Source organism: Hylobates moloch, unplaced genomic scaffold (assembly GCF_009828535.3).
Source record: "Hylobates moloch isolate HMO894 unplaced genomic scaffold, HMol_V3 SCAFFOLD_12, whole genome shotgun sequence".
NCBI classification, from domain to species: Eukaryota; Metazoa; Chordata; class Mammalia; order Primates; family Hylobatidae; genus Hylobates; species Hylobates moloch.
Window position 1 is genome coordinate 4000841 of NW_026652287.1, and position 22865 is coordinate 4023705.

Here is a 22865-nt window from a genome sequence, read left to right on the forward strand (position 1 = left end):
TCTTGAACTCCATACGTCAAGTGATCCACCCGCCTCGGCCTCCCAAAGTGCTGGGATTATAGGCGTGAGCCACCATGCCCAGCCGGCTCTGTTTTTAAAGAGCATTCCAGGTAATCCAAGGCAAGTGGTTCAGGTACTTAGAAAAATTCTATAGCAAGTGGTCCACATACTCGGAAAAAGTCTCTAGGATTAGTTGGAATTTAGTGTAATTAAGTGAAACCTACCCAGCACCTGTAGTAATTAAAAGCGTGGGGTATGTTTTTTGTCGAGATCCGTGAATGTTTCTCTAAACATCATTTTGATTGTGTTGCACTTCTTAAAGGTTGTGATGACAACGGTAATTTTAACCACTTGACTGTATATGTTTTTCATCCTTGAAGACTGTCATATATCTTCAAGTGTCTTTCCTCCCTGTTATTTTAGGTTAAAGATCGAGGTCCGGAAGCCACTAGGAGATTTTTTAACTGGTTTTATTGGAGCATTAACCTGGGAGCGATCCTGTCGTTAGGTGGCATTGCCTATATTCAGCAGAACATCAGCTTTGTCACTGGTTATGCGATCCCCACTGTCTGCGTCAGCCTTGCTTTTGTGGTCTTCCTCTGTGGCCAGAGCGTTTTCATCACCAAGCCTCCTGATGGCAGTGCCTTCACTGACATGTTCAAGATACTGACGTATTCCTGCTGTTCCCAGAAGCAAAGTGGAGAGCGCCAGAGTAATGGGTAAGCACTTAGTTCTCATCTCGGGCTGTTGAAAGGACTTTATCGATCTCTTTATTAACATCCTAGCTGAGGTTTGTTGTGTGCTTATTGTGTGCTGGGCCTGGGCTGAGTGGTTTACATCTCTCCTTTAACATTGCATTTCCCCAAGGAAACAAGTGCGGTCTTATTATCCCATCTTAAAGACAGGCCAGTGGCCTGATTCCAGAGCTCATGCTTTAACCCCACATTGCACTTTCTCTCACTGCTAGTGTAGACGGAAACTCCTTTGGTGCCAGATTATAAAGGTAGAAATTTGTGGAGGGCATCGAGGAGACAGAAGACATGCTTTATGCATGTTTCTTTTTATTTTAAAAAGCTTTGAAATACATTCGAATGAAAAGCTAAGCAGTTGCTTATGCTGTCAGTACCTGTCTCTGCTCTTTAAAAAGTAAGCCACTGCCTCTTACCTAAAGGTCAGCGTGGGCCCCATCATGCAGCAGTCAGGTCCATCATACAGCGGTCAGGTCTGTAACTCTGACAGGAAGGTGCAGTAGCAGAATGGCAAGATGCACTGAGGGTAACCAGATGATCTCATGGGACTTACCCGGTGTTAGCACCAAAGTCCCATGAACTGAGGTGTTAAAACAGAAAGGCCTGTGTCCTCAGAACCCCTCCAAGTTATTGGCCAACTATGACTCATGTTTGGTGATGTTAGATGCCAGTTAATAAAGTCCAGAACTAAGCCCAAGAAGAGAGCTCAGAAATGTTTGTGTTACTCTTTATTGAGGAATAATTTACAGATAGTAAAATTTACCCCTCATATCTGTACAGTTCTGTGAATTATGACAAACTTACTCACGTTGTGTAACCACCAATGCAGTCAAGGCATAGATTATTTCCATCATTCCAGAGAAGTCTCTGGGACCTTTTGTAGTCAGTCCCCTCATGGAATGTTTTGATCAACGTAGAAATGCCTGGAGGCTGCTGGGTGGAGTGCACAATGGGAGCCGTGCACCCTATTGTGGCATGGCACTGTTTGCTGGACATTCTTCTGCGGACCCACTCACACGTCTGCCTGCTTGCGGCTTGTCTGTGTTTGTCTTACTGTTGTGCTTGGAGCCATAGCGAATGTGTCTAATATTCCTTCTACGTGGTAGATTGAAACTACACCAAAATAGCCCTGTGCGCCTACTTCTTTGCTCCTGACATCTCTGATTGCTCCAGCTGTCCCTGTGTGGAGTTTTGGCAGATCTCACCAGTCTAGATGACCTATTGGAAATGCCAGCGGGTCATTGTGGCATTCAGACACACAATTCAAAACTGCAAATGGTGGAACCACACTGAAGAATTTTTAGTAATTAAAGTACAGGAGGCTGAGGTGGGAGGATCACTTGAGCCCAGGAGGTCAGGTCAAGGCTGCAGTGAGCCATGATTGCACCACTACATTCTAGCCTGGGTGACAAAGTGAGACCCTGTCTCAAAAAAAAAAAAAAAAATTAGGTAGCTCCATCTTAGCTGACACTAGTCTTTTGCCAGGGCCTTATTTGATTAGACAAAAGCAGTGTTTCAGATCCTAGAAGTGCTTTTCAGGAACAGCCCTTAAAGTTTTAGTATCTGTGTGGGTGGTAGCCCATAGACATTTCTGCAGGAGAACAGCATTGTTTTGTGGGCATATTTGGGTTTTAACGCACAAGTGGCAGCGTGGAGAGGGTTTGGAGTTACTTTTACTTAGGAAACTGATTTCCTCTTAGGATTGTCTTTGAAAGTCTTCTAGGGCAAAAATAAGGGAAAAAAAGCGACGGCTAGCTTGCAGAAAAGTTGATGGTCTGAAAATTCTCAAATTCTGCCATTTGTATGAACGGGCTCTGTAACCTTGGGTAGGTTACTGATCTTGCAAAACCCAGCTTTCCTTTTTGTACAGCGGAGATGGATTCATCTCATGGGATCACTGTGGGGCCTGAGCACAGTGATGTGTGCAAGGCCCTCAGCAGGATGCCAGGCACACAATAAGGGCCCTGTCAGTGGTGACCACTGTGACGAGGGTGCCTTAAAAAAGTTGGGCCTCCAGGCCTGGTGCGGTGGCTCACACCTATAATCCCAGCACTTTGGGAGGCCCAGGCGGGCAGATCACGAGGTCAGGAGATCAAGACCATCCTGGCTAACACGGTGAAACCTCGTCTCTACTAAAAATACAAAAAATTAGCCGGGCGTGGTGGCGGGCACCTGTAGTCCCAGCTACTTGGGAGGCTGAGGCAGGAGAATGGTGGGAACCCGGGAGGCGGAGCTTGCAGTGAGCCGAGATCGCGCCACTGCCCTCCAGCCTGGGTGACAGAGTGAGACTCCATCTCAAAAAAAAAAAAAAAAAAAAAAGTTGGGGCCTCCAAAGCCTGAGGAAGCATGACATACCCAGCATTTTTACAGTTGTGACACTTAATTTCATCTGGCCCAATCTCAGTTTCAATCCAGGTTGATCTGTGTTTTGAAGATAATATAGTGCTTGATATTAAATGAGAAATGAAGGCGTATTTGTTCAACTCATCAGACCAGAGTAGAAATTGTTCTACAGCTTTTTGAGATACATACTTCTTTGGGCATCTGTGAGAACCAGTGGACTCTCTCCCTGGAGAATACACACACATGTACGTGCGGCCTTCACAGAGACTCGGGCACAGGCGTCCTGAAACTGGAGCTCGTCAACTTTTGTGGGAGGAGCAGAGGGCTCTTGTGGGTGTTCAGGTGTCACTTGTGACCGTGGCTTCGTGTTGGACCCTTGTATGTTGCAAAATAGTGCACCTAACAATATGTATAACCCAGTAAAGCTTCAGATGCATACTGATTTCACAGCTTTTAAATATTTTAATTATGTAAAGCGAAAGTAATATAACCAGTAACCTGTGTGAATGATTGTTTGTGTGAAAATGGATTTGTTATTTATTATTTAAATGTTTTTAGTGAAACGTATTTAATATGATGTGGTAAACCACTGATAGTATCTGTATTAGGTACAAAAGGACTTTTCATTTCCTTTTTGAAAAGTAGTAGTGCTTGAAGAAGTTAATGTTTTCTAGTGAAAGTATTTATAATGTCTTTGGAATTTATTTTCACTTTTGGGTGTTTTTGTTTCTGATTATTTTCCCCCACTAGACTAAGTCCATAAGGACAGGAGCCCTCTCCTTCAGCCCCCAGATAGAGCAGTGCAGGGCCTACAGCAGGTACTCAATCAGTATTTGTTGAATCGAACTTAGTTTTCTTATCCAAAATTTGGCTAAAATATTAAGTTATAGTTTTCAGCGCTTCCATTTTTCCCCACTCTGAATGTCCAGACTTAAAATGTTGACTTTATAAGAGAAAGAATTTAAAATACCAGCACCATAGTAAAATGGGACATGAGTTAATAAACTAGAAAGCTGACAGGTGCCATTTCTGTTGGCTTCCCACAGTTAAACACAATCTTAATGGGAGTTAACTCTCTCCTGGTACTTCTGGCTTTAGAGAATAGTGTGCAGTTTGTTTTCCCGTTTTACCCCTGAGATCCTTGGTGCCCGTTCCCCGTTAGAGTGTTTTGGAGCTGGGAGAGAGTGTGGAGCTGTCTAGTGGGGCCTGTTCATTTTCTAAATAATGAAGCAGGCCCAGAGCGAGTAAGTGAAACTCGTTAGTACAAGAGCTGGGAATGCCAGGTCCATGTTCCTGCTGTGACCGGCAGATGTGAGGGCAGTGGCAGGGAGTGGAGGGGCAGTGGTGTCCTGCAGGGGTCAGGGCCTCAGGCTGTAAAGCCAAAACTGCCTGGGTCCAAGTCCTGGCCGTACCTCGGGCACCCTTCTCACTGTCTGTGCCCAGGCATCTTCCTCTGTGCAATAGGGCCCTGAAGAGTTTTAACACCACATGGTTAATGAGGGAGCACATGGGACTCGGTGCACTGGGCACTCCCTGTTTCCTACTGTCAGGGGACAGAGCCAGGGACATCGTCCTCTCATCACCACCAGCACTGCCCTCTCCCACAGCTCTTCCTTAATCCAAGAGCTGACAGCTTTCCTCCGAGAACAGAAGCCTGCCTCAGTCCTGCCAGTGACTCAGTTTAACCAGCAGGGTTTTATTAACAGCATTGGTATTGGCTGTCAGGTCTTGATGTTTGATAAATTAGCTGATTAAAAATTCACACAGTCCAGTGCATTTTTTCATATGCTATCCAGTGGCGTAGCTAGTGTCCTTCCCAGTGTCAGGTGGAGCTGCAGACTCTCCCCATGCGGAGATTGCCAAGCTGGCAGCTGCGCTGGGGCTCAGCTCAGCCGTGGTTCACACTGTCATCACAGATCTTCCAGCCATGCTAAAATTACAGTAGCCCAATTGCACTTTGACTAGAAAGTCCCTTTGTCAGCTGTTCGAGTACATTCTGTGACATTTAGAAATAATTTAGGTAGCTGTGTTGGGTGTGTACAATTAGTAAGTGATGGAATGAGTTGAAGCAGATTCAATACAGTGAGCTGGTTTCTTACCTCCAAACTTAATTTGTGACCAAATAATTGATTGCTGGGAGGGGAAGAAAACTAATTCCTTCATTTTATTTCCCAAAGTGAAGGCATTGGAGTCTTTCAGCAATCTTCTAAACAAAGTCTGTTTGATTCATGTAAGATGTCTCATGGTGGGCCATTTACAGAAGAGAAAGTGGAAGATGTGAAAGCTCTGGTCAAGATTGTCCCTGTTTTCTTGGCTTTGATACCTTACTGGACAGTGTATTTCCAAGTGAGTGGTGACAAACAGGTTTAATTTCCTTTATCTTCCTATGAAGTCTTACCCTAGCACTTGTTTTGGCCATTTCTAAAGTAGTTAGGACTAGGTGATTTTTTTTTTTCCATGAGTCTACAGAATCTTGGAATTTTTGGTTTTAGTTATGGAGTCATTTTGGCTGCTTTAACTATGTTTAAAGCCTCTCTGAAAAAGAAGCTGAGAACAGGTATGCTTCTGGTTTTTCAGGCCCCTCTTGTTAATGTAATTTCTCCTTTGGATAACTGGTCGTTCTTTTTCAAAATTGATCTCCAGAGGACTTTACAATGACCAAACCATTGACCTGTCTGTTTGCAAACTTGAGCCATTGTCTGTTTCTGGGAGTCACTGCTGTGTCGCATCTCAGAGTCTAGTTTAGGGGAGGGGCAGGATGCTTAGAGTGTTTGAGAGCACAGTTGGTTCACATATAATGATACTGTTTTTTATACCTAGATGCAGACAACCTATGTTTTACAGAGTCTTCATTTGAGGATTCCAGAAATTTCAAATATTACAACCACTCCTCACACGGTAAGAACAATTGTAATGATCTGAAAATTGTCATTTTGGGCTTATGTAATAAATGGATTCCTTCTACCAACTGTGAATGTTTTATAAATGTTAACAGCACCAACACAAAAGCATTGTTATTGAAATAGAGTTTTTACTTATTTTAGAGAATATTTTTTCATTGGTTGTATCATTTGCTAGTTTAGGTTGACTAACATCAATTCAACATTACTTAGTATTTTTCAACTGATTATTTTCCCCTCAAAACACAGAAAAGCAAATGCAGATTCATTTAGAAAGAAATCTTTTCCCAGTTTCGTTGTCTCTAAACTGAAGAGGTTGTACCTTGTGGAGAGGAACTGTTCTTTACATGCGTTTCTCCCATTGAGACGTTGGTTCTCAAGACAGGTGATGGCCTGTATTGCGGGGAGTAAACGCTTCCTCCTGTGTTTCACCCCAGCTCCCCGCAGCCTGGCTGACCATGTTTGATGCTGTGCTCATCCTCCTGCTCATCCCTCTGAAGGACAAACTGGTCGATCCCATTTTGAGAAGACACGGCCTGCTCCCATCCTCCCTGAAGAGGATCGCCGTGGGCATGTTCTTTGTCATGTGCTCGGCCTTTGCTGCAGGTGAGAGGCATTCTGCTCCGTTCCTCCTCAGGCCCCACTGCAGCAGTTGTGGATTCAGAATACAGTGTTCACACCCAGTCATGCCCCAGGTTGTTCAGGAAGGCATGTCTGTAAAAGAGGATGTGTGTCAGTTATTTTACAGCACTAATCCTAAAGTTTAAGATTATTTTCCTAAGGATACGTCATTTCTCTTCTGGTACTAAAACCATTGGGTTGCTCTGAAAAGTGACGTTTGGACTGAGTTAAAGGGAGGTTTTTCTCTACCTACTGATTTAGAATTAGGCTATTGAATGCTGAATAGATGAATTTTTGTAAATTAAAGGTACTATATCATTCTCAAGGATGGGAATTCCACCTTCAGATTACTAACCTTAGGTTTAGTAACAAGTGTCAGGGTGCCTGTGAGTCCTTTGAATTTTTTATGTAAATTCTGTGTGCATTTTTCTGGTGACAAAAATGTTTCTAGATTGTTATAGGCTCATGGGCAGCATCTCCTCCCCCTACAAATAAACCTGCTAAGAACAAACGCCTAAGTCTCTAGACTCTGACGAGGAGAGTTATCCTTTTGAGGGTTTCCATTCTGTTTTCATTATTTTTATGTGCTGAAATGAGTTGTTTATCTTTTGCTGATAAAGCTGGGTATTGCTGACTTTCTCAATTCTTTTGGAGTTCTCCCTTCATTAATATTTGAAAATTATTGAATGATAAAACAGCTTAGTTACATAATAAGAAAAGTTGATATTCTTGAACCAACTATGTATTATCTGCTGTTAGGAGGAATTCAGTGTTAAGTACTGCTGAAATGGAATTTAATATTCTCAAACAATGCTGCCTTCATAGCAGCCTTCATCTACTTTTGCCAGACTGAATATATTGATATAGTACTTAACAGATTTAAAGAAATTAGTCCCTGGGCTTAAGAAATCTCTATTCTAGAGACTGGGACATTTTAGAAGACTATTGCATTTTCTTTTGTTCAAATAGATAATTAAAGTGAGGTCGTGTCTGAATGAAGTTTTTGCTGTGCCTTCTTTATAATTCAGCTTCTCTTCCAGAGCTGTGGCACATGGGGAAATAAGCATGGGCAGAGAAGAACTGAATCACCGCAGGGCTCTAGCTGCAGGCTGCAGTTCAGCAGAGTGCGCGCGCAGAAGGGCTGTCTGCAGGAAGTCTTTGCACTGGAGGCTGTGTCTGCCTGTCTGTCCTACCTCCCCAAAGCGCAGGCTCAGCTTTGGCCTCAGATCTCTCTCTCCCTCTGGGGCTGGAGTGCCTTCGCTGTGCCCCGTCACCACACTGGTTGATGCCAAGGAAGGGAGTCCTCGTTCCCTCCCTGTGGGAAAGGAGACGTCCTTGGTTTCCGGAGGCTTTTCCAGTAGATACTTGGTTTGGGCTCCTTTCCTAACATCCTCTCTTTCAGTTTCATAAATGGCTGAATCACTTCTGTGGGCTGCCTTGAGAGCCATGGAGGTCATTCTGGTGGTTTCTATATGTGTTTGTGCAGGATACAAGTGCCAGACTAAGTCACTGTTGAGATTTCCCCATTGCACTCCGTCAGTTCTGTCTTTAAAAGGCGCTAGCAGGCCGGGTGCAGGGGCTCACGCCTGTCATCCCAGTACTTTGGGAGGCCAAGACAGGTGGATCACAAGGTCAGGAGTTTGAGACCAGCCTGGCCAATGCGGTGAAACCCTGTCTGTACTAAAAATACAGAAATTAGCTGGCCATGGTGGCAGGCACCTGTATTCCCAGCTACTCGGGAGGCTGAGGCAGGAGAGTCGCTTGAACTGGGAGGCGGAGGTTGCAGTGAGCCGAGATCGCGCCACTGCACTCCAGCCTGGTGACAGAGCAAGACTCTGTCTCAAAAAAAAAAAGCGCCAGCAAAATCCACAGTACATCAAGTCCAGTACGTACTGACCGGAGTCAGGCAGCCTCTGCACAGTGCTTGCCTTCTTACTGAGTGCTGGCGCCTGTGGGGAGGCATGCGCTCTGACCTAGTGTGATGGCAGCAGCTCCAGAGCCTCTGAATTGGTGACATGAAGTGGAAAATTCCTAGCGTGTGTGCGTTCTGAACGAGGCGTTCTTTCCCAAGTGACCCAGTGTTGGCAAGAAGCTTTACCTGCCAGTAGTTGGAAAGAGTTACATATATCTTATAACTTGACATGAGTACAATCTATTAAATTTAATAAAACACCTGCCCATGTTTGATGCAGTTTCATTCCCAGCTGTAGTGAGTATTATTTAGAGATGTTAATGGTCTTTGAGTAGAGATTTGAAACCATCATAGCAAACCAAAATTTTAATGGGAAAGAACCTTGATTTTGCTTATAGCTTACCACCTACACCCATAATAAATCTACACCCATAATAAATCTACATCCATAATAAATGATTTTTTTCTGTTAATCTTTTCTTAGCTGAAGGGTTGAAAGATGGTATATTATTGTTTTAACATATGTTATTAGTGACATTTAAGATTCTTTCCCAAAATTTATCAAACTCTATCATCTTAGGTGGGTCATGGTTTACCTGGATCCCCACAGAATATAACTGTACCGGTTATATTCTGTGTACAATTTGTGTTGTACCCATTTTTCTAATAGGTTTTTCTTTTTCTTTTTTTTTTTTTTTGAGACAGTCTCTGTCGCCCAGGCTGGAGTGCAGTGGCGCAATCTCGGCTCACTGCAAGCTCCGCCTCCCGGGTTCATGCCATTCTCCTGCCTCAGCCTCTCCGAGTAGCTGGGACTGCAGGCACCTGCCACCACGCCCGGCTAATTTTTTGTATTTTTAGTAGAGACAGGGTTTCACCGTGATCTAGATCTCCTGACCTCGTGATCTGCCCGCCTCGGCCTCCCAAAGTGCTGGGATTATAAGTGTGAGCCACCGCACCTGGCCAGGTTTTTCTTTTTTTGTGTTGTTACATAATAGATCACGATTATTTAAGGATTTCAAATTTTTATCTCTTAGCTTATGGATTTTTTTCCCATTTAAAAGATTTTCCCTTGGGAGACCAAGGCGAGTAGATCACCTGAGGTTGGGAGTTTGAGACCAGCCTGGCCAACATGGTGAAACCCCGTCTCTACTAAAAATACTAAAATTAGCCATGCCTGGTGGCACATGCCTTTAATCCCAGCTACTCGGAGGCTGAGGTATGAGAATCACTTGAACTCGGGAGGCGGAGGTTGCAGTGAGCCGAGATCGTGCCATTGCACTCCAGCCTGGGCAACAGAGTGAGACTCCGTCTCAAAAAAAAAAAAAAAATTCCTATAATTTTATTTATGGAACCTCGGAAAGTTTTATACATTTCTTTAGGTTCTCTACCTTTTATGTTAGGTTTATTCCTAACTACTTTATGTATTTTCAGTTCCTCATATATGGGATTTTATAAAATTCTGTGAGTTTCAGTGAACCATTTTCAAATGGTCATTCTTTGTCTTCAAATAATATAGTTTCTTTTTCTGTCTTTGTAATAATTATATCTCTCTTTCTCTTTTTCTTTGATTCAACGTTAGTCTCATCCTTGATTTTAATGGAACTGCCACTAGTAGCTCACAGTTAAATTGAAAGTTTATCATTGCCTATTAAAGTAGATACTTGTGATGACATTAAACATCTAGCCAGCATGAATGTTGAATTTTTTTGGGGGGGTATCCAAGGATAATTACATCTCCCCCTGGCTGCCTTTGGCTTCTCATGTATTTTATTTATATTATTTTATTAGCTTCCTGATATTTAACTATTCCTGCGTCTTAGAAAACAAACCCTGTTTGTTAAAAGAGGCTGATGTTGATCATCTGACCTGACTCTGCTGCTGTATCATTGAGCGCGTGTTCATCTGTATCTAGAATTGACCTTGGTCTATGGTTGTTTTTGGCAGGTTTCGGTGGGGTAATATAGCTTCTTAAAAAGAGCTAGTATACTCTGTTTTTCTTTGTAGGCAGGAAAATATTTTAAGGGGACAATAATTATCTTTCTGTTCTCAAGGAGTTCCAAGCATTTGCTTAGCTTGAAGTCATCTTGAGTCCATGACCTCTCTGAGAGGAAATTTGATAACTTTTTCATTTTCAAGACAGGGTCTCCCTCCCATCACCCAGGCTGGAGTGCAGTGGCGTGATCTCAGCTCACTGCAACCTCCACCTCCCTGGTTCAAGTGATTCTCCTGCCTCAGCCTCCCCAGTAGCTGGGATTACAGGCGCCTGCCACCATGCCCAGCTAATTTTTGGATTTTTAGTAGAGATGGGGTTTCACCATATTGGCCAGGCTGGTCTCGAACTCCTGACCTTGTGATCTGCCCATCTTGGCCTCCCAAAGTGCTGGGATTACAGGCGTGAGCCACTAGGCCTGGCTTTCATTCACTTTTACTTATTCTATTCTATTTAATAATGAAAAGATAATGCTATGAATTTGCTTGTTATTACTACTTTGGTCAGTTCTTGTGTGCTTTGATTTGTTTTAATGTTCTCTTTCTTGTTTTCTGTGAATATTGAAACCGGTTTTGGTTTTCTTTTTGATCTAAGACTAATTTCAGAGAATTTTTAAGTTTTACAATATTGATGTTTTTGTTTATACTTTTGTTAATGATGGCAAATTCTGTTGAGTCAGGAGAGATTATGGCTTTTGTAATTCCTGCATTGGGGATTTCAAGGCTTCCTTTATGGCCAAATATCACTCTCTAAAAATGTTGTAGGTGAATAGGATGATTCATGTATTGTCATACTACCAATGATATTAATTAGGTCTTTTACAGCAGGAGTCCTAAACTCCAATACTGGCAGTGGGCCTGAGGCCATGTGGATGAGTGTGTGGTCCAAGAATAACACAGTGGGTCTGTGGTGAATGGGAAGGCACAGACAGGGCTTAAAACCTAAGCCTGTCAGAACGGAGCTCCACACGAACCCGGATCTTTGTGTCTGTCCGATTCATCGTGTCATCCCGGACATGTTGTAGGCCTCAGGAATTATTTGTTGTCATGAAGTCGGTCTGGGGCCTCGCTTTCTATTTGTGTCTGTAGTTTGTAAACTTTATGCCAAATAAAGCTGTATTTTTTTTTCATCTACTTATTCTGACAAGGACAAAAAGAAGTATATTCCTGTGAGATTCTAGCAACCGGATGATATTTTAATTCACGTTAAAGTTCATGATTTGTGTTTTATCTGGATACTGTGTGTCATCCATAGTGAAACAGCCGTTCGGTTGGAAGGTAGCGCATGTAGCATCGTTGAGAGCTGGGTGTGAAGCCTGGCCTCAGCTCTGCCACTTGTCTCCAAGTCTCATTTTCCTCATCTTCAAATGAGCTTGCGTTATTTCTCCCCCCGGCTTACTGTGAATAATAAATGAGGTGCTGTCTGTGAATCCGTCAGCAAAAGCGGCTCATCACACAAGGAACAATTCGTACATGGCACCTATTGGTTATTTTGGTTTTTGATTCTTTTTCTCTCTTCTTGGTATTTTTGTTGTCACCTCTTCCCTTTATGATTGTTTGTCTGATACATCCTGGCCTGTCCTCTCCTTTATTTACAGTCTTTGGGTTATATTGTGCTTTAGTTCTGTGTATTAACCGTAATACTCAGTTTTGTTTTTTAAACTGATGAAACTGGATGACTTTTATCTGAAGGATTTGGCTCATTTATCCTGACTTTTGTGTTGATTATCCAGCGTCGCATCCCATGCGTGTTTTTACTGGGTGCCCCCTTGCCATGTCACTGTCACTCAGCCTGAACCCTGCTGCTTTTCGGCCTGTCCCAGCCTCTCCAGGGCTCTCAGTTGTTCCCAGGCAGGGTCACTTTCCCCATTGGCTCTGCCTCTCCGCCTCCCTCGTGACTGGGGCACCCCTCCCGATCCTGGTTTCCGCAGTGTCGGCTGTGCGTGCGCCTCTGCCGCTGCTCATCTCTCTGCTAACAGCCTCACCAACAATCAGGCTTATTTGTTTTCTCATTTTCTCTTCTCCTAATTCTTGATCTCATCATTTGTTTCTCTCTTAAGCCAACGTCCCCTTAATTTCTTTGTTACCTTTTTCATCCTTAGTCTTCAGAGTCCGTGTTTTCTTGAATAATAAGACAAGTTCTCTGGTAGAACTATGCCAGTAGCAATAGTAGTATCTTTCTCATTCAGGTTATAAAATCTACTTATTGTCCTCCGCATGAGTAACCTTCCCTTGTCCCGCCCCCTGCAGACACTTTGGTGTTGTCCTAAGGCTCTCCTCCTCTCCTGTGAAGGAGAAAAGTGTTACTCACCTTTCGTGTTTATTTCCAAAATAGACCTGAATTTCTGCTTGAGTTGCATAGGTTCTGTTCCCATTCAAGGAGTGGGGACCAGTGTAGTCAGCTACGGTCCCAGGGGAGCAGGCGGGAGCTGGGGACCTTGGGTGTCTGGGGGAAGCCATTGCCGCACAGTTCATTCTTGGTGTTTGAAGGCGCTGATGCCAGGGCTAGGGGTGCAGCGCTATGATTGCTGTCAGCTGCCCGGTCGGGGAGGAAGGCTGTCATTTGGGGACAGTCCCTATTGTCATTACCAGCCTTGCCTGATTAAGATGCCCTCAGATGCCCTTTCCAGAGCAACGAAGGCTCTAAATAGTTTGCTGTCCTTGCCTGGGTCTGCGTTTACATTTGTCCCGTGGAGGGCGGAGTGGAAGGATTGGGTTTCCCTTGACACTCTTCCAGGGTGGGGTTGCAGGTTTTCTGATGGAAGTAAGCTGTGGGTTGGCTCGAAGGTCTGTCTCTACCTTGATCCTGGAGAATGTTTTCACTTTGCTTGGCATTTCAGTTGAGATTTGAGGTGGAAATTCCAGAGTTTGTCTTCTCATCGCCCTGTGAATCATATCCTGATCCTTTCTCATGCTCAGGTTTTAGAAGGAACATTTTTAATATTTTCATTCCGTTGCCCTCTGACCAGACCTTTCGTCATACTCATGTTTTAAAATAAACATATCTTTACATACGCTTTAAATATTAGGGCCTGTGACCTAATTTGCAATAAGAATTCTTCATAAAATGAAACTTGGTGGTATCTTTAACCTAAGGACTTGGACCTGCAAATAGATGCTTTTACACTTTGTTTCCGTTGGTTGATTTTTGTCTATAGAGTAGGAGCTGCTGCCCTTGCTTGTTTTTCTCATGTCTTTGTGTTACTCTTGATAGGTGACCAGTAACTTAGCCTGCACCTGCAGTGAGATCTCAGTGCTGCTGAAAGCAGAGGTTGATTTGTGAAGTCAGCTTACTTTGTTGCAAAGATTAAGCCTACCCTATGCAGGGAAACCAACATCATCATCATCATTATTATCGTCATTTGTTATAATAATAAATCAGTAGATCACCTTCGGTCCATCACTATGATTGGAAGAACATCTCAGCATTACCTGCTGTTGGGTAAAATAGCGCTACTGTTAATTCTATAGTAGGACTATTTAACTTTCTCCTACTCCCCTTTGTAAGAGACAAATCAGGTATGGGTGAGCACTCCAGATATTTGAGGATTAAATGAAACATATTGAACATCTGATTTTATATAAGATGCTGTAAAAAGCTGAAGTGAAGTAGGTGTGCTATGCCATGACCTCCACTCAGCCTGCTTAGGAGGCTGAAGGCTGGGGGCCTATTAGTCCTGGGGGAAGCTGTGATTAGACCTGGTCCTTTCATGCATCAGAATCACGTTCGCTACGAAGTCTTGTAGCAAACATCAGATTTTTAGATTAACTGTAAATGTTAATAAATGAATATTACACTAACCTACTTTTGAATTCTAGGAATTTTGGAGAGTAAAAGGCTGAACCTTGTTAAAGAGAAAACCATTAATCAGACCATCGGCAATGTTGTCTACCATGCTGCCGATCTGTCACTGTGGTGGCAGGTGCCGCAGTACCTGCTGATTGGGATCAGCGAGATATTTGCAAGTATCGCAGGTGAGGACCTTTAGTGCCGGAGGTGTCCAGGTACAAGCATGAGCGCTCTGGCGTTCTGACTGTGCTGTTGGAATATGTTGAGACAAGGATAGCGCAGCACTTCCGTAGTTTTTGGCAGTGTGTGGTTTAGAATATGAATCGCTAGGTAAACACACCAGTGCTGAGGTTCTCCTTTCTTTGTGTAAAAACAGTATCGCAAAATATTTTCATGACAGTTTGTTAACTACCCTATAAGTGCCACAGGACAGAGAAGAAGAAAGCATTCGCGGTGGGATAGTTCCCAGCGGAGGCCTCAGCTATGCTGCCGTGGTGGCTGGGCTGAGCTCACAGCTCTCAGTGCGCTTCGTTTAGATGTACGTAAAGAAGCAGATCTAATTTTTAGAAACGTGTTCTCACAGGCCTCCCTTTTCCTATTAGTGAGTTCTTGCAGTGGTTGAACAAGTGTATTCTGGGCAGATCTGTCCAGCTGCTGAGAGTGAGAGAGAAGAGAAAATGAGTGATATGCAGAGGTGGATGGATGTGTGGGAAGTCGTCAGTGGTGGTTTTCACTTTAGAAAACTCATCCAGAATTGGCTAATGAATTTGTAAAGGGAATAAATCACAACAGAATAGACTTCTATTTAGAATACACTACAAATCTCCGTGTCTAGTTATACAAATCTAAATTTATAGATGGGCCTGCCAAAATAGTTTTGAAGTATATTGCCCTTGTCACGGTGGCTCACACCTGTAACCCCAGCACTTTAGGAGTCCGACGTGGGTGGATCACCTGAGGTCAGGAGTTCGAGACCAGCCTGGCCAACATGGTGAATCCCTGTCTCTACTAAAAATACAAAAAATTAGCCAGGCATGGTGGCACGCACCTGTAATCCCAGCTAGTCGGGGGGCTGAGGCAGGAGAATCGCTTCAACCAGGGAGGCGGAAGTTGCGGTGAGCCAAGATCATGCCATTGCGCTCCAGCCTGGGCAACAAGAGCAAAACTCTGTCTCAACAAAAAAAACATAAAGTATATTGCCTTTGAAATAGAATCCTTATGTAGATTTCCCAGTTTAGTGTGTGTACTTTGTTTTCAAACTCCCATTCCTTGACAATATAGGAAAATTCTTTAATCTCTTTAAGGAACACAAAAGTCTCAGAGCCAACAAATGACCTTACCTTTAAGCTTGAGAGCAAGGAGTTTAACTTTCTGCTCATTGAATTTATTAGGGATTGTCCTAATGGCTAGGAGAATGAACAGTTGGCCCGTAGCCACTGATTTCTTGATCGCTAGTAAGCATCATCCTCCTAGTAGAAAAGAGGTTGTGCCTGTCTGCAGGACTCAGTCCCTAGGAGATCCCATGCTTCCTCTGCTATATTAGGTGAAAGCATTGATCCCATGTGTTAAAGTGCCCCTTTCACAAAAACGACCCTCCCTTTTCTTTCCTCAGGCCTGGAATTTGCATACTCAGCTGCCCCCAAGTCCATGCAGAGTGCCATAATGGGTTTGTTCTTTTTCTTCTCTGGCGTCGGGTCGTTCGTGGGTTCTGGACTGCTGGCGCTGGTGTCTATCAAAGCCATCGGATGGATGAGCAGCCACACAGACTTTGGTAAGAGCCAGCATCCTGTCCCTTTTGAAAATAGCCAGTGAGGGGGAGGCGCGGGCACTCAGGAGATGGCTGAGTGAGCGGAGGGGTTTTCACGTGGATGGCCTGCCCAAGCTACCTGTCTGCTGCTCCTTCCACAGCACTGCTCTGTGCTGCTTGCATCACTTTTGTTTCCTTACATCATGAACGGTTTTCAAGAGACAAGCAAGTCTCTCTTCTCATCCCAGGGGCCAAGCCTGCCCTGGCCACAGCCCGGCGAGCAGCTGCTGCAGCCACCACTCCTTATGGGGATGTCCTTGACGGACAGGCACCTTCTCCACCCTCGTCCAGCGCAGTCTTCGTGAGGCAGCTGAGTCTGCACCCCAAGCTTCCCTTTCTTAACCTGGTGGTGTATTTCTGATATGAAAAAGACAAGATAGACAGTAAGTTACTTACTTAAAAATAAACATATTTCTCATGATCAATCATAATGGGTTTTTACAATTAATACCTGTAGGTGGCATCTTGAGTGTTGAATAGAACCACTCACAAAAGATGAGTTTTGCTTTCTCCAGGTTTACGATGCTTTTAAATGGACCCAGCAAGTGAAGCTTTCTTCTTTCTTTTCCTTTGTAAAAATATTTTATCTACAAAAACAACCTTGTTACTTTTTCTTGTATAATCATGTGGCATTTGCTCTGGTCTGGTAGTACTTAGCCACTTTTAGCTTACAAATCCCCTTGAGAATCTGATGAACGTTTAGGGACTTTTCTGCAGAAATTGCAGAATTCCCAGAGTCCTTCCATGAGTGTAGGCCTGTGGAGTCCTAACGTAAGGCCCAGAACTCCAAGCCACCAATGTGCCCTGGACACTTGTCACCGATGTTTTCTGGCTGTGGGTGCCACCTCCGTGGCCAGCTCAGGGCTGCTTACTGTGAGGAGGGCAAGTGGATTTGGGGCTCGCGTTTCATTCCCGCCTTCTGAAGATGAACAGCCCGAGGAGTGAGATCCTCTTGTGGTACATGGGACAGACTCCTTCAAAGAAAGACCAAAGTCCATAGCTCTGAAGACGAAGGTTCTGGTTCTTGGTTTTTGTTTTATCTTTAAATGTGTCATAAAGGATTGGCTGGTCATTCTCATTGCTTTCTAGTCATTTAATCCTCATTCTTAATTTAATTTCACATCTCAGAGTTGACCTTTCATTCATCATTTCTGTCTGACAGGTTGTTTGTGGACTTGCCCTGCATTGGTGCACTCAGGGCGAGTGTGCTGGGGATGGCCCTGGATCTGTTGTTTTCAGGAATGGGAAGTGTTTCATGAAGAGGCGTGTTTGCCAGCAGCCCCCAGGCTGTGCCCCCCGGCTGCATGGCAGCCTCCTTGTTTCACACCAGTAAGGAGAGTTGGAGCTCATCTGTCGAGCAGCCCTTGGCGTCCTGGGTGGAGAAATAAAGGCTGTGACATGGGAAATCCACAGGAAGCCCACTCCTCAGAGAGAGTTCTCCCTGAATTTGTGTGTCCTTGGAAGGAGCAGCAGCTCTCAGGCCAGGTTCCGGGGTGTCTGTGCCACCCTTATCCCTGGCCCTGCCTCAGCATCTCGTGACTGACACAGGAAATAGCTTTCTGTAAAGTCACAGCACTGTGAAGGGAGAGTCCCCAGAGTTTTGTTACATTGTTTTTTTCTTACCGACCTCCCAGCAGGCTCCTTTTATTAGTGTTATTTAAGCTGGGGAGAACGTGCATACCATAGTAAAGGTCTCTAATCTTAAGCACAGCTTGCTGTGTTTGCAGTCTGGATCTCAGTGGAGGAACTTTTGGAAACCCTCCTCGCCTCTCTCCTTAGTTTACTGCCGCCCCCAGAAGGTAAACCTGTACTGTTCCAGCGTTGGCCCCCACAGGTTACCCTCCCCTGTCCTGTGCTGGGCTGTGGCTGTCTCCTTTCACTTAGCACTTCTGTCTGTGAGCGTCTCCCCTGTACTTCTGAGTACTGCTCCTTCGTACGAGCCGTCACGAGGCATTTATCCATGCTGTTGTCGGTGGGTGCCCGGATGTTGGCAGTGTGGGGCTGTTGTGAATACCTGTCCTGCCTCTGAGCCTGGGGGGCAGGTGCGCTCATTCCTCGGGGGCCCAAGAGTTTGTCTTGTCAAATGTCAAAACCCTAGTGTTTGCCATCTTCCTGTGTAAATATCCTTCTGTCTGTGAAGAGGCCCAGGAATGCATGGGAGGTTTTCTCCCAGGCGACTCAGGCGTTTCCGAATACCCCGTGTAAGGCCACCCTGAGACAGACCCTGATGAGGCGTGGTGTGTCTGCCTGCGGGCTTGGACCGCACCTCCACTCCCGCAGGGCCACCCAGCCTTCAGTTCATGTGGCCTCAGCCTTCAGTTCACGTGGCCTGCCAGCTTTAGCTCGGGAAGTTTTCAGTGACTGGTACATTTGGGGAGACTCGTATTTCAAAATAGGCACATAAAATGATGTCATTGATATTTTGATGACAACCTCGTCTCAGTAGCATCAAATGCCAGTGTTGGGACATCAGTGACAGCTAGTGCCAGGCTTCAGGAAGCTGGGGTTTGCATTTCCACTGACTGCCCAGGACAGAGCCTGGTAAGTCGTAAGGATTGAATGAATAGTGTAAAACATCTGTTGTAAAAAATAAAGCTTTAGTCTGGTAGAATTCAGGGTATTAGCAGCTCTCTTTCTAAATCAGTAGACACAGGAAATTATCTTCTTTAATTGGTGTGAATGAGCATTCTTTAAAAATGTGTGAGATCTTACCATACAGATGTATGGTTTTTTTTGTTGTTGGTTTTTTTTTTTTTTGAGATGGAGTTTCACGTTTGTTGCCCGGGCTGGAGTGCAGTGGCACGATCTTGGCTCACTGCAACCTTTCACCTCCCAGGTTCAAGCAACAATTCTCTGGCCTCAGCCTCCCAAGTAGCTGAGATTACAGGCGCCAGCCACCATGCCCGGCTAATTTTTTGTATTTTTAGTAGAGACGGGGTTTCATCATGTTGGCCAGGCTGGTTTTGAATTCCTGACCTCAGTTGATCCACCCACCTTGGCCTCCCAAAGTGCTGGGATTATAGTCATAAGCCACTGTACCCGGCCCAGACGTGTATTATATTGTGTTTATTTAACAAATGCACTGTTGAACATGCAATATATGTTCAGATAGAAAAAGGAAGTGCCAGAATAACCCAGCTTTAAAAAGGTCTTCAGAAGAAAGGAAGTCTCACTTTTTAAAATAAACAAATGAGAAAGTGTTTTTGAAGAGGAGCAGAAAATGGAGCAACTTGATTCCAAAGCATTCGCTCCCCTCGTGATGTTGCCGGCCACATGTGCCTGCGACCTTGTGCAGAAACGTGCAGCAGTGCTTTCCAGCCGGTGGCAGGTGATGTACATGGTATGGAGACAGAGGGACGGCCATGGTGGCAGGAGCAGCCGTGGTGGAGAGCACAGGGCGACACTCAGCTTGGCCTGGATGATCAGTCATGACGAGCTAAAGTCCTGCTGTTTTCTGCTCACACGTCGTTCCCATGTCTGCACATTGAGTGGTGATGTTAGCCGGTGCTGGCTAAACTCTGTTCTCTGGTGGAGAGACTGCCAGTTTATAGAGTGGACAGTTCCAGACCTCTGTGAAAGGGGGATTATGACCATGGCACATGGTGCTAGCACCCTCACTGTGTCCCGGCTCCCTCTTGAGTGCCTTTCTGAAATGCTGCTCCTCAGCGCTTTCCCCATTTTACAGATGAGGAAACTGAGCACAGAGATCTCAGAGGCCGGATTCAAGCCTTATCGCTTGAGCTACATGGCCCATGACCGTAGCCTCTGCGCTGTCCAGCCTGCTTGGGATGCAAACGTTGCATGTAAAATGCCTCCATAGTGCCTGGGACTGGGTTGGGTATTCAGTGTACGCTAACTCTTTGTATTAAAGTATGCCGAGGTATCTGCTTGTGTCAGTTTGAGGATGCTAAAACCTGAACATGTTTAAGACACATTCAAAAACCAGCTCATCTCTTCCTTTGATACATTGCCCAGCTGTCGGCCCTGGTGTGTTGGGTGTGTTGTTTCCTGCAGTGACCCATGCAGTGAATCCAGAATTCGCGATGTTCAGGCTGTGTCATAGTGCAATCTGTGATGCTAAAAAGTTAAAAAGTGCACAGGTTTTTTTTTTTTTTTGAGACGGAGTCTTGCTCTCTCACCCAGGCTGGAGTGCAGTGGCGCAATCTCGGCTCACTGCAAGCTCCGCCTCCCGGGTTCACACCATTCTCCTGCCTCAGCCTCTCCGAGTAGCTGGGACTACAGGCGCCTGCCACCACGCCCGGCTAATTTTTTTGTACTTTTAGTAGAGACGGGGTTTCACCGTGGTCTCGATCTCCTGACCTCGTGATCCGCCCGCCTCGGCCTCCCAAGTGCTGGGATTACAAGCGTGAGCCCCCGCACCCGGTCAAAAGTGCACAGGTTCTATAGCCAAGTTATAAAGACGTTCACCTCAGAATTCAATAAGGAGATAGTCAGGTGCTCTTTCGTTGTCTTCGCGTCTGCCTTCCTCAACAGTACAGTTCCAGGCCAGTCATAACTGAATGGAGGAAGTTCCCCTGAAGTAGTTGAGGGGAGGAACACTGCCTCAGAAAAGGCAGGAAGGGAATAACACCAGATCGGCTAATACTTGTTTCTGGTGGCAAGAACACAGGAAGGTAATTTTTTACTTTGCCCAGATGTTCTGCTGTGGGGGGATTAGCAGTCACAGGAGGCTGGGTTGGCAGGTTTCCCCTTGCTCCTGATTTGCAGCCTTGTCGTGCGGCCTTAGGCACACTCTGCGTCGACACTGTCCCCTTCACCACCGCATGTGTGTCTGCAGGCCACGCAGGGATTTTCCTGAGTACTGGGGAGCTACCTTTTCTAGTTTTCTCAGGGAACCTCCTCCTTTTACCTTACAGAAGAGAGGGATGGGCTGCTAGGGGCAGGTGGGGGGCTGCAGAGAGCCCACCTCCAGAGCCCCCGCTGGAGATGTATCTAACTTCAGGGAGCTTCTCCAGTGGTTTTGAAAGCAAGATACTTGTGCATTTTGGACTACAGAGACAACATTTGTTTCTTTTTTTATGACTCCAGTTAAACCTTAGTGGGAACCAGATTAAATAGTAAAGTCTTGAAAAAATACCTGTAGCAGTGCAGCTTACCTGCCGCTTTCCTTTTGTTTTCTCCAGGTAATATTAACGGCTGCTATTTGAACTATTACTTTTTTCTTCTGGCTGCTATTCAAGGAGCTACCCTCCTGCTTTTCCTCATTGTTTCTGTGAAATATGACTATCATCGAGACCGTCAGCGATCAAGAGCCAATGGCGTGCCCACCAGCGGGAGGGCCTGACCTGCCTGAGGCCATGTGCGGTTTCTGAGGCTGACATGTCAGTAACTGACCGGGGTGCACTGAGAACAGGCGGGACTTTAAATTCCCATAAAATGTCTGACTTCACTGAAACTTGCATGTTGCCTGGATTGATTTCTTCTTTCCCTCTATCCAAAGGAGCTAGGTAAGTGCCTTACTGCGGCGTGTCTCCTGGCACACTGGGCCTTCCGGGAGGAGAGCTGCAGATTTCGAGTATGTCGCTTGTCATTCAAGGTCTCTGTGAATCCTCTAGCTGGGTTCCCTTTTTTACAAAAACCCACAAATGGAGATTGCAAAGTCTTGGGGAACTACACATGTTAGTTGGCATCCCAGTTTCTTAAACAAATAGTATCACCCGCTTCCCGTAGCCATATCTCACTGTAAAAAAAAATTAATAAACTGTTACTTATATTTAGGAAAGTGAGGATTTTTTTTTTAAAAGATAAAAGCATGGTCAGATGCTGCAAGGATTTTACATAAATGCCATATTTATGGTTTCCTTCCTGAGAACAATCTTGCTCTTGCCATGTTCTTTGATTTAGGCTGGTAGTAAACACATTTCATCTGCTGCTTCAAAAAGTACTTACTTTTTAAACCATCAACATTACTTTTCTTTCATAAGGCAAGGCATGCATAAGAGTCATTGGAGACCATGTGTCCCACGTCAAGCCACAGAGCAACTCACGGAGTGTTTCACACCTTACCTAGTCAGTGCTTACATATAGCTTTATTTTGGTACGATTGAGACTAAAGACCGACCATGGTTGTATGGAAGGAAAACATTCTTTTGAACAGAAATAGCGTAATTAAAAATAATTGAAAGTGTTAAATGTGAACTGTTTGACCAGTCACATTTTTGTATCGTTACTGTACATGTTTCTGGGGCTTCTACATTTGTTAATACTTTTTCTGTATTTGTTGCTGTATTTTTGGCATAACTTTATTATAAAAAGCATCTCAAATTCGAAATCCATGAGCCGGTTCTTTGCGTGGTTTGTCCTCAGTCGCTGTTGGTGTGGCGTATGCACGCGGGTGTCGTGTAGAAGGCGCAGAGCTTCCCGAGTCGGGAACTGAGGGGAGGGTGGGGAAGTGCGCTCCTGCACAGCCCTCGGATGCTCTGGAGTGTCTCCTGATTCTGCAGCCTCCTCTGCATGGAAGGGTAGTTTCAGCATTTGGAAAAGACAAAAAACAAACCAAAAAAACCTCACGTTGTTGTTCGTTGTGTAATACAAAGTACAGAAAAACTACAGAAAAATACAAGGCAATTTCAACCAGTGGAGGTAGAATAGAGTGAAGACAGATGACACTCATGGTATCACTGGATCTCAGAGGGGCTGGAGGTGTGAGCCCAGGTTTAAAAAAAGCGGAGCAGGTTTCGAAAAGCCTTGTGCTACGAAGGATACCACTTTCCGGAGACAGAACTCATGTCTT

General features: G+C 44.9%; 1 protein-coding gene across 2 annotated transcripts; it reads left to right on the forward strand.

Moving 5' to 3' along the window:
- Nucleotides 1-333: 333 nt before the first annotated feature.
- SLC15A4 (solute carrier family 15 member 4) lies at nucleotides 334-22403 on the forward strand. 2 transcript variants are annotated; one of them, XM_032168290.2, is made up of 8 exons: nucleotides 645-719; nucleotides 5328-5438; nucleotides 5913-5990; nucleotides 6430-6598; nucleotides 14334-14489; nucleotides 15917-16075; nucleotides 16300-16494; nucleotides 21256-21374. In XM_032168290.2, exons 2-7 carry the CDS (start codon nucleotides 5328-5330, stop codon nucleotides 16470-16472), a joined length of 846 nt encoding a protein of 281 aa, XP_032024181.1. In that variant the 5' UTR covers nucleotides 645-719; the 3' UTR covers nucleotides 16473-16494; nucleotides 21256-21374. The 2 variants fall into 2 exon arrangements, with proteins under 2 accessions (XP_032024180.1, XP_032024181.1); XM_032168289.2 differs by lacking the exon at nucleotides 16300-16494 and having other exon boundaries at nucleotides 334-719; nucleotides 5270-5438; nucleotides 21256-22403.
- Nucleotides 22404-22865: the final 462 nt, after the last annotated feature.